General features: G+C 19.2%; 2 protein-coding genes across 2 annotated transcripts; both read right to left on the bottom strand. All coding sequences in view use genetic code 6, as the record gives it.

Moving 5' to 3' along the window:
• Positions 1-416: 416 nt before the first annotated feature.
• On the bottom strand, positions 417-1,185 carry TTHERM_001384022 (hypothetical protein; the record flags this gene model as incomplete). Its single annotated transcript, XM_012800543.1, has 3 exons — positions 417-506; positions 766-855; positions 1,115-1,185. Coding segments are annotated over 3 exons (251 nt in total), but the record flags the coding sequence as incomplete, so codon positions are not given.
• A 3,081-nt stretch (positions 1,186-4,266) lies between these two features.
• Positions 4,267-11,920, bottom strand: TTHERM_001384021 (kinase domain protein; the record flags this gene model as incomplete). The annotated part of the gene is made up of 18 exons (XM_012800542.1): positions 4,267-4,285; positions 4,354-4,443; positions 4,703-4,792; positions 5,052-5,141; positions 5,762-5,851; positions 6,111-6,200; positions 6,459-6,548; positions 6,715-6,804; positions 8,715-8,804; positions 9,057-9,146; positions 9,411-9,500; positions 9,754-9,843; positions 10,101-10,190; positions 10,451-10,540; positions 10,796-10,885; positions 11,141-11,230; positions 11,486-11,575; positions 11,850-11,920. The coding sequence occupies 18 exons, from the start codon at positions 11,918-11,920 to the stop codon at positions 4,267-4,269; spliced, it is 1,530 nt and encodes a 509-aa protein (XP_012655996.1).
• Between the last annotated feature and the right edge of the window lie 1,197 nt (positions 11,921-13,117).

Below are 13,117 nucleotides of genomic sequence, written 5' to 3'. Positions count from 1 at the left end.
CTTTATTTTTTTAATTAGTTTTTATAATTAAAAATATCGCAATCCAAAACAAATAAACTGTTTGTACCGAAGTTAAAGTGTCAAATTTGAGAGATTAATGCACTTTGCTAAACCAGAACCTAAGCCTGATGCACCAATTGCACCAATTTAATTGACACTTTTTAAATATTGAAGAAAAAATGTATGATTAAATAGCTAATTAGAAGGAAAAAATGAAGAAAAAATATGAAATAATAAGATTAATTAATATTAAAAGTAAAAGTTGAAAATAAAATGATGAGTTAAATTAACAAAGAAAGAACAAAAAAAAGCAAGCACAATAAAAAGAAATAGAAAAACAAAAAAGAGCTTTATTGTTTTAAATTAGTTTTTATAATTAAAAATATCACAATCCAAAACAAATAAACTGTTTGTACCTAAGATCAAGTGTCAAATTTGAGAGATTAATGCACTTTGCTAAACCAGAACCTAAGCCTGATGCACCTTCGTCACCAATTTAATTTCCACTTTTTAAATATTGAAGAAAAAATATATGATTAAATAGTTAATTAGAAGGAAAAAATGAAGAAAGAATATGAAATAACAAAATTAATTAATATTAAAAGTAAAAGTTGAAAATAAAATGATGAGTTAAATTAACAAAGAAAGAACAAAAAAAAGCAAGCACAATAAAAAGAAATAGAAAAACAAAAAAGAGCTTTATTGTTTTAAATTAGTTTTTATAATTAAAAATATCACAATCCAAAACAAATAAACTGTTTGTACCGAAGTTAAAGTGTCAAATTTGAGAGATTAATGCACTTTGCTAAACCAGAACCTAAGCCTGATGCACCAATTGCACCAATTTAATTGACACTTTTTAAATATTGAAGAAAAAATGTATGATTAAATAGCTAATTAGAAGGAAAAAATGAGGAAAAAATATAAAATAATAAGATTAATTAATAATAAAAGCAAAAGTAGAAAATAAAATGATGAGCTTAATTAACAAAGAAAGAACAAAAAAAAGCAAGCACAATAAAAAGAAAAAGAAAAAGAAAAAAGAGCTTTATTGTTTTTAATTAGTTTTTATAATTAAAAATATCACAATCCAAAACAAATAAACTGTTTTTACTCAAGGTAAAGTGTCAAATTTGAGAGATTAATGCAATTTGCTAAACCAGAACCTAAGCCTGATGCACCCATATCACCAATTTAATTTTTACTTTTTAAATATTGAAGAAAAAATATATCATTAAATAGAGTAAGTTACCATACAAATTTACAAAAAGGGAGTTTTATATACCAGTTTTTATATTTTATAAAATTAAAATTTTAAATATTTTTTATGAATTTTTTTCCATCATAGGTTTTCAAAATTTATTTTTTCAAAAAAAAAGATATGTTATGATTTCTAAAAATTAGCTTTATTAATAATTTTATTATGATATAAATTAAATAGGTATTTCACTCAAGTTAATTTGGAGGAATAAATGAAGAAAAAGATGATAAGATTAATTAATAATTAATAAAATTAACAAAGAATGAAAAAATAAGAAATCATAATAAAAAGAATAAAGAAAACAAATTGAATAAATTAAAAGAACTATAATGTTTTAAATTAACTTTTATAATTAAAAATTTTTCAATCTAAAACAAATAAATAGCTTTTATTAAGTGTAAGTTTTAATAGCATAAAATGAAGAAAAAATATCAAATAATAAAAAATGAATAATAAATAATTAAAAATTGAAATGAAAATTAAGTTAAAATAGCTAAAAAATTTTAGTTTTAACAAAAATCAATAAATAATGATGATAATTTTGTTTATAAAAATTGTTTATTTAAATAAATTGATTATTAAATATACAAAAAATATCAATAATAATAAAAATAGTATCTTTTAATTAAATATACCTCAGATCAATATGGAGAACCTAATGAGATAAAAGTGAAGAGCTTTTAAACTTTTTTTATTAATTTTTATAAATTTAAAGGATATTAATAAAAAAATTAATAATTACTTTTTCGAGATTATTATACTTTTTAATCTATTATATCATTTATTTTTTTTTTCAAAAATATTGAATAGCAATTTATGAAATTTAATTAATTAATTAATTATAAAAGGATAAAAAGAACAAATAAATATAACAATTAATTAATTATCAAATATTAATTTATATATTTGGTTCTATGATGAGATATCACATCAAATTGATTTAACTTTCACTATTTAAACTTAATATTTGTATTTAAAACATATAATTTAAAATATAGTAGGAATTAGAGATGGCCAGTTATTTATTTAGTCATATTTGAAAAAAACCTTGTAGTTAATGTTCTTAAATATAATAAAAATAATTTATCAGTAGATTTTTCTGTTTTAGCTCTGTAATTTTGGAATATTTATAATATCTTTAATTATAGCCAGATGCCATACAAAAATTTCATAATGACATATTATGAAATATATTTTTTTATTTATTTATTAAAAAATCTGATTTATATATATATATATATTTTTTAAATGAATTATAATTAATTTAAAATTTAATCTATTATAATTTCAATAATAAATAATTTTTTTACATCAAAATATTTTTTTTGACTTTTAAAATTAAGAAATTATTTGAGAAAATTACAAAAAATATAAAGTATTTATTATTAAAATAATATTACAAATCAGCAATGAAATTTTAATCCTATGTAATTATTATCTACATTTATGCCAGAAAATTTAATTCTAGTTTTACCTTTTGGTGAAACATTCTATTATTATTAAGAAAAATTAGATTATTAAAGATAATAAATAACCAGTTAATCTGATTATTTTTAAAATTCAATCCTGCTTTTAATTATGGAAAAGAAAAGCAAGAGCTATTACAAAACTAATGAATGCATACATTCATTTAAATATTTTCAGTCAATTTTTAAAATATACCTGATTTTAACTCTTTAATTTAATAATCTATTACAATCAATTAATTAAATTATTAAAATATATCATTTACTCTTTGTCTTTATAATTTTACTGATACCATTTTTAACTTAAAGATCATACAATTTTAAAGCTTATTAGCATTTAAAATATATTACTTGATATAAAATCAAAAGAACAATTAATAAAAATGGATGTAAAAAAACCAAACATTTAACTTAATAATAGCAATTAGGGTTGCTAAAAATTTGATAAATCTATTTAAAAACTGAAATAAAAACAAATGCTATCTTTAAATTAGTAAAATTATTTTTTAAAGACAACTGATGCATAAAATATTAGCTTGAAGATGAATGTCATTAATCTAATTCTTCACATTAATGGAAGTCAAAAAACTACTTTTTAAAATTTTAGGCTTTATTTTGATCCAATTGTTAATAATAATACTCTTTTAGTATGCATTTATTACCTTAATGAAAGATTGGAGATATAAAAATGGAGTTAATTGGTTTTAGTTATTTTTATATGAGTGGATGGATTGTAAATTATTGATTATTTTTTTCTAACTTTAACACTTGAAATTAAAATTGAATAGAACTTAGATTTAATTAAGAATATATATTAATTTGATTGATAGGATGAATATCCATAATTTAGACAATAAAAAAATATCTAAGTATTTATTAGGTGAAAATTAATTAATATATCTATGGTTCTAAATTAAGAATCAAATGTTCGATTTCATTTATTTTAAGTAATATTTACATTATAATAAACAAATACTACCCTATTCCTCGATATATAATTTGCATTGATATTATTAAAAAATTATTTTAAAGATTAGAAAATTAGTTAGAAAGTAGTTCAAATTTAGAAGATATTTTATATATAAATTAATAAAATTAATATATTTTTATAACTATTTTTTATATAAGTAGTTTGTTTTAAAATTGAAGTAGGGGGTGATTTTTTATTGATTCGTATGAAAAAGCATTAAAAATGATTGGTTAGGTAAAAAAAAATTTTTTTAAATATTAAAAAATAAAACATATAATTAATATTCAATTATTCTAACATTCATATAATATTTATTCATCCTTTTTTTACCACTTGTTTATCATCAAAAATGTATTTTAAAGACAACTAATCTTTTTGATTTAAGACACTTGCTTTTGAATTTCTATGATTTATTCATTTTGTTATAACTTTTTTAATAAATTTGTGTAAATTTTAATGAAATATTAAATTAAATAAAATTATAAATTAAAAATTATTTCTTATAATAAATAAATAAAATAAAGTTAGTGAAATAAAAAAGATAAAAAAAATAAATCAAATAAAAGCTATCAAATCATTTCAAATGAGCTTTATTTTTTTAAATTAGTTTTTATAATTAAAAATATCGCAATCCAAAACAAATAAACTGTTTGTACCGAAGTTAAAGTGTCAAATTTGAGAGATTAATGCACTTTGCTAAACCAGAACCTAAGCCTGATGCACCAATTGCACCAATTTAATTGACACTTTTTAAATATTGAAGAAAAAATGTATGATTAAATAGCTAATTAGAAGGAAAAAATGAAGAAAAAATATGAAATAACAAAATTAATTAATATTAAAAGTAAAAGTTGAAAATAAAATGATGAGTTAAATTAACAAAGAAAGAACAAAAAAAAGCAAGCACAATAAAAAGAAATAGAAAAACAATAAAGAGCTTTATTGTTTTAAATTAGTTTTTATAATTAAAAATATCACAATCCAAAACAAATAAACTGTTTTTACCGAAGATCAAGTGTTAAATTTGAGAGATTAATGCACTTTGCTAAACCAGAACCTAAGCCTGATGCACCTTCGTCACCAATTTAATTTCCACTTTTTAAATATTGAAGAAAAAATGTATAATTAAATAGTTAATTAGAAGGAAAAAATGAAGAAAAAATATGAAATAATAAGATTAATTAATATTAAAAGTAAAAGTTGAAAATAAAATGATGAGTTAAATTAACAAAGAAAGAACAAAAAAAAGCAAGCACAATAAAAAGAAATAGAAAAACAAAAAAGAGCTTTATTGTTTTAAATTAGTTTTTATAATTAAAAATATCACAATCCAAAACAAATAAACTGTTTTTACTCAAGGTCAAGTGTCAAATTTGAGAGATTAATGCACTTTGCTAAACTAGAACCTAAGCCTGATGCACCTTCGTCACCAATTTAATTTCCACTTTTTAAATATTGAAGAAAAAATATATGATTAAATAGCTAATTAGAAGGAAAAAATGAAGAAAAAATATGAAATAACAAAATTAATTATAGCACTTTGCTATTTTAAAAATCAGCTGATGGAGCTGATATTAGAAATAGCAAAGTGCTATATTTTTAAAGTAGAAAACCAGTTTAATTAGACTGGTTTTCACTTAAATAAATTACTAAGCCAAAGTAAGTTTTAAGTGATTACATTACAAAATCATGAAAATATATTTTATTTTTTATATAATTGCCCTCCTTTTTTAAATCTTAAAATATTCCATTGTGCCCTCATTTTACAAATTAAATTTGATTCATAAATACATATAAAAAAATTAAAAAAGATATTTTCTTTTTACTTTTAAAACCTAATGGCTATGTGCTGTTTAGCAGCAATAGCCATTTTTTAAAATAGCAAAGTGCTATAATATTAAAAGTAAAAGTTGAAAATAAAATGATGAGTTAAATTAACAAAGAAAGAACAAAAAAAAGCAAGCACAATAAAAAGAAATAGAAAAACAATAAAGAGCTTTATTGTTTTAAATTAGTTTTTATAATTAAAAATATCACAATCCAAAACAAATAAACTGTTTTTACCGAAGATCAAGTGTTAAATTTGAGAGATTAATGCACTTTGCTAAACCAGAACCTAAGCCTGATGCACCTTCGTCACCAATTTAATTTCCACTTTTTAAATATTGAAGAAAAAATGTATAATTAAATAGTTAATTAGAAGGAAAAAATGAAGAAAAAATATGAAATAATAAGATTAATTAATATTAAAAGTAAAAGTTGAAAATAAAATGATGAGTTAAATTAACAAAGAAAGAACAAAAAAAAGCAAGCACAATAAAAAGAAATAGAAAAACAAAAAAGAGCTTTATTGTTTTAAATTAGTTTTTATAATTAAAAATATCACAATCCAAAACAAATAAACTGTTTGTACCTAAGATGAAGTGTCAAATTTGAGAGATTAATGCACTTTGCTAAACCAGAACCTAAGCCTGATGCACCTTCGTCACCAATTTAATTGATACTTTTTAAATATTGAAGAAAAAATGTATGATTAAATAGTTAATTAGAAGGAAAAAATGAAGAAAAAATATGAAATAACAAAATTAATTAATATTAAAAGTAAAAGTTGAAAATAAAATGATGAGTTAAATTAACAAAGAAAGAACAAAAAAAGCAAGCACAATAAAAAGAAATAGAAAAAGAAAAAAGAGCTTTATTGTTTTAAATTAGTTTTTATAATTAAAAATATCACAATCCAAAACAAATAAACTGTTTGTACCTAAGATAAAGTGTCAAATTTGAGAGATTAATGCACTTTACTAAACCAGAACCTAAGCCTGATGCACCAATTGCACCAATTTAATTTCCACTTTTTAAATATTGAAGAAAAAATATATGATTAAATAGTTAATTAGAAGGAAAAAATGAAGAAAAAATAATAAAAAGAAATAGAAAAAGAAAAAAGAGCTTTATTGTTTTAAATTAGTTTTTATAATTAAAAATATCACAATCCAAAACAAATAAACTGTTTTTACTCAAGTTAAAGTTTTAAATTTGAGAGATTAATGCACTTTGCTAAACCAGAACCTAAGCCTGATGCACCTTCGTCACCAATATAATTTTGACTTTTTAAATATTGAATAAAAAATATATCATTAAATAGAGTAAGTTGCCGTACAAATTTACAAAAAGTGAGTTTTATATACCTAGTTTTTACATTTTATAAAATTAAAATTTTAAATATTTTTTCTGAATTTTTTTTCATCAAAAATCAAAAATTTTTAATCTGATTTTTTTTTCAAAAAAAATGATATGTTATAAGAATATACGGTAAATACTATTTCAAATTTTGTATTTTGTGAATTTAAAGCTTTCTAAAAACTCAAAAATAAAGCTATTTAAAGCTAATTAAGCTTTATTAATTATGTTATTAAGATATATTACATTTAGTCTTTTCTAAATTAAATAGGCATTTCACTCTAGTTAATTAGAAGGAAAAATTGAAGGAAAAATATGAAATAATAAGATTAATTTATAATTAATAAAATTAACAAAGGATGAAAATAAAAAGAAAAAGGAAAATAAATCAAATAAATAAATTAAAAGAGCTTTAATGTTTTAAATTAACTTAAATAATTAAAAATATTACAATCCAAAACTAATAAACTGCTCTTATTAAGGAGAAGTTTTAATAGCAAAAAAATAAAATATCAAATAATAAATAAATAATTAAAAATTGAATTGAAAATTAAGTTAAAATAGCTAAAAAATTTTTATTTTAATAAAATCAATAAATAATGATGAGAATTTCTATAACAAAAATTATTTATTTAAATAAATTGAAAATTAAATACATAAAAAATATTAATAATAATAAAATAAATATTTATAAATAAAATATACTAAAGATTAATATGGAGAACCTCATGAGATAAAAGTGAAGAGCTTAAAAACTTTTTTTATTAATTTATTTAAATTTAAAGGATATTAATAAAAAAATTAATAATTACTTCTTCTAATTCGTAATATTCTTTAATCTATTATATCATTTATTTTTTTTTTCAAAAATATTGAATAGCAATTTATGGAATTTAATTTATTAATTAATTATAGATGGATAAAAAGAACAAATAAAATAAATAAATAATGAATTATCAAATATTAATTTATAAATTTGGTTTTATGAAGGGATATCATATAAAAATTAAGTTAACATTCATTATTTAATCTTAATATTTGTATTTAAAATATATACATAAAAATATATATAGTAGGAATTAGAGATGAGTAGTTAGTTAGTAATATTTGGAAGAATTCTAATAATTAATTAATTGATTTCTCCCTAAATTTTAAAACCCCTCAGATTCCTTAATATGATTGATTGATTGATGGATACTATTTAAGATTAAAATTAAACTGTAATATAAAAGCTTGGCATTTTTATTATTTAATAAGATATAATATAACACTAAAAATTTCAAATGATTTGATTGTTTTTTTATTATTTATTAGCTATTTGTTAACTTACAAAAATATGAGTGATATTTATAAATATAAAAACAATAATAAAATATATCTATTTATGTATGTATCTATATTGTAGGTTAAAAAAACTTTTTCAAAATATTATATAATAAAACATATAATTAATATTCAATTATTCAAACATTTATATAATATTTATTCATCCTTTTTTTGCCACTTGTTTATCAATAGAATGATTATTTTAAGACAACTAATCTTTTTGATTTAAGACACTTCCTTATTACTTTTAATTATTATGATTCATCCATGAAGTTAGAACTTTTATTAAAAATTTGTACAAATTTTAAAAAAATAGTAAATAAAATAAACTTTTAAATTAAAATTTATTTCTTAAATTAATAAATAAATAAATAAAATAATATTAGTGGAATAAAAAAGATAAAAAATAAATCAAATAAAAGATATCAAATAAATTCAAGGAGCTTTTTTGTTTAATATTCATTTTTATAGTTAAAAATATCACAATCCTAAATAAATAAACGGTTTTTACCGAAGATCAAGTGCCAACTTTGAGAGGTTAATGCATTTTGCTAAACCAAAACCTAAGCATGATCCACCTATTACACCAATCATATTGTTACTTTTTAAATAAAGAAGAAAAAATAAAAAATTAAATAGTTAATTAGAAGGAAAAAATGAAGAAAAAATACGAAATAATAATATTAATTAATAATACAGGCAAAAGTTGAAAATAAAATTATGAGTTAAATTAAAAAAGAAAGAATAAAAAAAGCAAGCAAGCACAATAAAAAGAAAAAAGAGCTTTTATTGTTTTAAATTAGTTTTTATAATTAAAAATATCACATATCCAAAACAAATAAACTGTTTTTACCGAAGATCAAGTGCCAAATTTGACAGATTAGTGCACTTTGCTAAACCAGAACCTAAGTCTGATGTACCTTCATCACCAATTTTATTCCAACTTTTTAAATATTAAAGAAAAAATAAAAAATTCAATAGTTAATTAGAACGAAAATATGAAGAAAAAATATGAAATAATAAAATTAATTAATTAATTAATAATGCAAGTAAAAGTTGAAAATAAAATTATGAGTTTAATTAACAAAGAAAGTATGAATAAAAAAAAGCAAGCAAGCAAAATAAAAAGAAAAATGAGCATTTATTGTTTTAAATTAGTTTTTATAATTAAAAATATCACAATCCAAAACAAATAAACTGTTTTTACCGAAGTTCAAGCCTAAAACTTGAGAGATTAATGCATTTTGCTAAGCCAGAACCCAAGCCTGATGCACCTTCATCATCAATTTTATTCATACTTTTAAATATTAAAGAAAAATATTTAATTAAATAGTTAATTAGAAGGAAAAAATAAAGAAAAATAATGAAATAATAAGATTAATAAATTAATAATAAAAGTAAAAGTTTAAAATAAAATTATGAGGTAAATTAACAAAGAAAGAACAAAAAAAGCAAGCACAATAAAAAGAAAAAAAAAAAGAGCTTTATTGTTTTTAATTAGTTTTTATAATTTAAAATATCACAATCCAAAACAAATAAACTGTTTTTACCGAAGATCAAGCTTCAAACTTGAGAGATTAATGCACTTTGCTAAACCAGAACCTAAGCCTAATGCACCTTCATCATTAATTTAATTTCTACTTTTTAAATATTAAAGAAAAATATATATAATTAAATAGCTAATTAGAAGGAAAAAATGAAGAAAATATAAGAAATAATAAGATTTATTAATTAATAATAAAAGCAAAAGTTAAAAATAAAATTATGAGTTAAATTAAAAAAGAAAGAATTAAAAAAAGCAATCAAGGACAATAAAAAGAAAAAAGAGCTTTTATTGTCTAAAATTAGTTTTTATAATTAAAAATATCACAATCCAAAACAAATAAACTGCTTTTACAAAAGATTAAGTGTCAAATTTGAAAGATTAATGCACTTTGCTAAACCAGAACCTAAGTCTGATGCACCTTCATCACCAATTTTATTCCTTCTTTTTAAATATTGAAGAAAAAATATATCATTAAATAGTTAACTAGAAGGAAAAAATGATGAAAAAATATGAAATAATAAGATTAATTGATTAATAATAAAAACAAAAGTTGAAAATAAAATTATGAGTTAAATTAACAAAGAAAGAATGAATAAAAAAAAGCAAGCAAGCACAATAAAAAGAAAAAAGAGCTTTTATTGTTTTAAATTAGTTTTTATAATTAAAAATATCACAATCCATAACAAATAAACTGTTTTTACTCAAGATCAAGCGTCAAACTTGAGAGATTAATGCACTTTGCTAAACCAGAACCTAAGCCTGATGCACATTCATCATCAATTTAACTTGAACTTTTTAAATATTAATGAAAAAATTTGTAATTAAATAGTTAATTAGAAGGTAAAAATAAATGAAGAAAAAAATAAAATAATAAGATTAATTAATAATAAAAACAAAAGTTGAAAATAAAATGATTAGTTAAATTAAAAAATAAAGAATAAAAAAAAACAAGCAAGCTCAATAAAAAGAAAAAAGAGCTTTTATTGTTTTAAATTAGTTTTTATAATTAAAAATATCACAATCCAAAATAAATAAACTGTTTTTACCGAAAATCAAGTTCCAAACTTGAGAGATTAATGCATTTTGCTAAACCAGAACCTAAGCCTGATGCACCCATTGCGCCAATTTAATTTTCACTTTTTAAATATTCAAGAAAAAATATAAATAGTTAATTAAAAGGAAAAAATGAAGAAAAAATATGAAATAAAAGATTAATTAATTAATTAATAATGCAAGCAAAAGTTGAAAATAAAATTAAGAGTTAAATTAACAAAGAAAGAATAAAAAAAAAAAAAAACAAGCACAATAAAAAGAAAAAAGAGCTTTTATTGTTTTAAATTAGTTTTTATAATTAAAAATATCACAATCCAAAACAAATAAACTGTTTTTACCTAAGATAAAGTGCCAAATTTGAGAGATTAATGCACTTTGCTAAACCAGAACCTAAACCTGATGCACCTTCATCGCCAATTTAATTTTCACTTTTTAAATATTAAAGAAAAAATAAAATAGTTAATTAAAAGGAAAAAATGAAGAAAAAATATGAAATAATAAGATTAATTAATTAATAATAAAAGCAAAAGTTGAAAATAAAATTATCAGTGAGTTAAATTAAAAAAGAAAGAATACAAAATAGCAAGCACAATAAAAAGAAAAAGAAAAAAGAGCTTTTATTGTTTTAAATTAGTTTTTATAATTAAAAATATCACAATCCAAAACAAATAAACTGTTTTTACATAAGATTAAGTGTTAAATTTGAGAGATTAATGCACTTTGCTAGACCAGAACCTAAGCCTGATGCACCCATTGGACCAATTTAATTGGAACTTTTTAAATGTAGAATAAAAAATTAATAGTTAATTAGAAGGAAAAAATGAAGAAAAAATATGAAATAATAACATTTATTAATTAATTAATAATAAAAGAAAAAGTTGAAAATAAAATTATGAGTTAAATTAACAAAGAAAGAATGAATAAATAAATAAATAAATAAAGCAAGCAAGCAAGCAAGCACAATAAAAAGAAAAAAGAGCTTTCATTGTTTTAAATTAGTTTTTATAATTAAAAATATCACAATCCAAAAAAATAAACTGTTTTTACATAAGATTAAGTGTTAAATTTGAGAGATTAATGCACTTTTCTAAGCCAGAACCTAAGCCTGATGCACCCATTGGACCAATTTAGTAAAAATATCGATTTTACGTTTTATTTTTATCAAATTTTAGGTTTTTTTATGAAAGAGGAAAATGGGTATATATGCAAAATATTCATAAATTAGGTTTTCTTTAATAATTATCAAATAAATAAAAAACAAAAAATATATATAAATATACATATTAAAAATTAATTTTAAGTTGTATTCTGAGTGCATTTATATGTGCGAGTATTTCTATTCTATTCTTCTATTCTGGACCAATTTATTTGGAACTTTTTAAATGTAGAAGAAAAAATTAATAGTTAATTAGAAGGAAAAAATGAAGAAAAAATATGAAATAATAACATTTATTAATTAAAGCAAAAGTTGAAAATAAAATTATGAGTTAAATTAACAAAGAAAGAAGAAATAAAAGCAATCGAAATAAAACTAAATCAAATAAATTAAAAGAGCTTTAATGTTTTAAATGAATTTTTATAATTAAAAATATTACAATCCAAAACAAATAAAATGTTTTAATCAAGTGTAAATATTAATAGTGAAAAAAAAAATATAAAATAATAAAAAACAAATAATCTATAATTAAAAATTGAAATAAAAATTAAGTTAAAATAACTAAAAAATTTTTGTTTTAATAAAAATCAATGAATGAATGAATGAATGAATAATGATGAGAATTTTTTTAAATAAATTGAAAGTTAAATATATAGAAATTAATAATAACAATAAAAATAATATTTATCAATTAAATACCGGAGATCAACATGGAGAACTTAATGAGATGAAAGTGAAGAGTTTAAAAACTTTTATTATTAATATTTATAAATTTAAAGGATATTAATAAAAAAATTAATAATTACTTCTTCTAATTCTTTATATTATTTAATCTATTATATCATTTATTTTTTTTTTCAAAAATATTGGATAGAAATTTACAGATTTTAATTAATTATACACGGATAAAAAGAAAAAATAAAATATAATAATTAATTAATTATCAAGTATTAATTTATAAATTTGCTTTTACGAAGAGATATCACATAAAAATTAATTTAAAATTCATTATTTAATTTTAGCATTTGTATTTAAAATAAACACTTAAAGATGTAGTAGAAATTTATTTAATTACACTGCTATATTATTTAATTCAAAATTTATCTTTCTTGTTTATGAGGGGAAAAAAACTCCACTTATTATGGTTATGAAATAGTAC

The sequence above is a fragment of the Tetrahymena thermophila genome (assembly GCF_000189635.1).
Source record: "Tetrahymena thermophila SB210 genomic scaffold scf_8254099, whole genome shotgun sequence".
Classification (NCBI taxonomy): domain Eukaryota; phylum Ciliophora; class Oligohymenophorea; order Hymenostomatida; family Tetrahymenidae; genus Tetrahymena; species Tetrahymena thermophila.
This window is presented reverse-complemented; position numbering and strand designations above follow the sequence as displayed.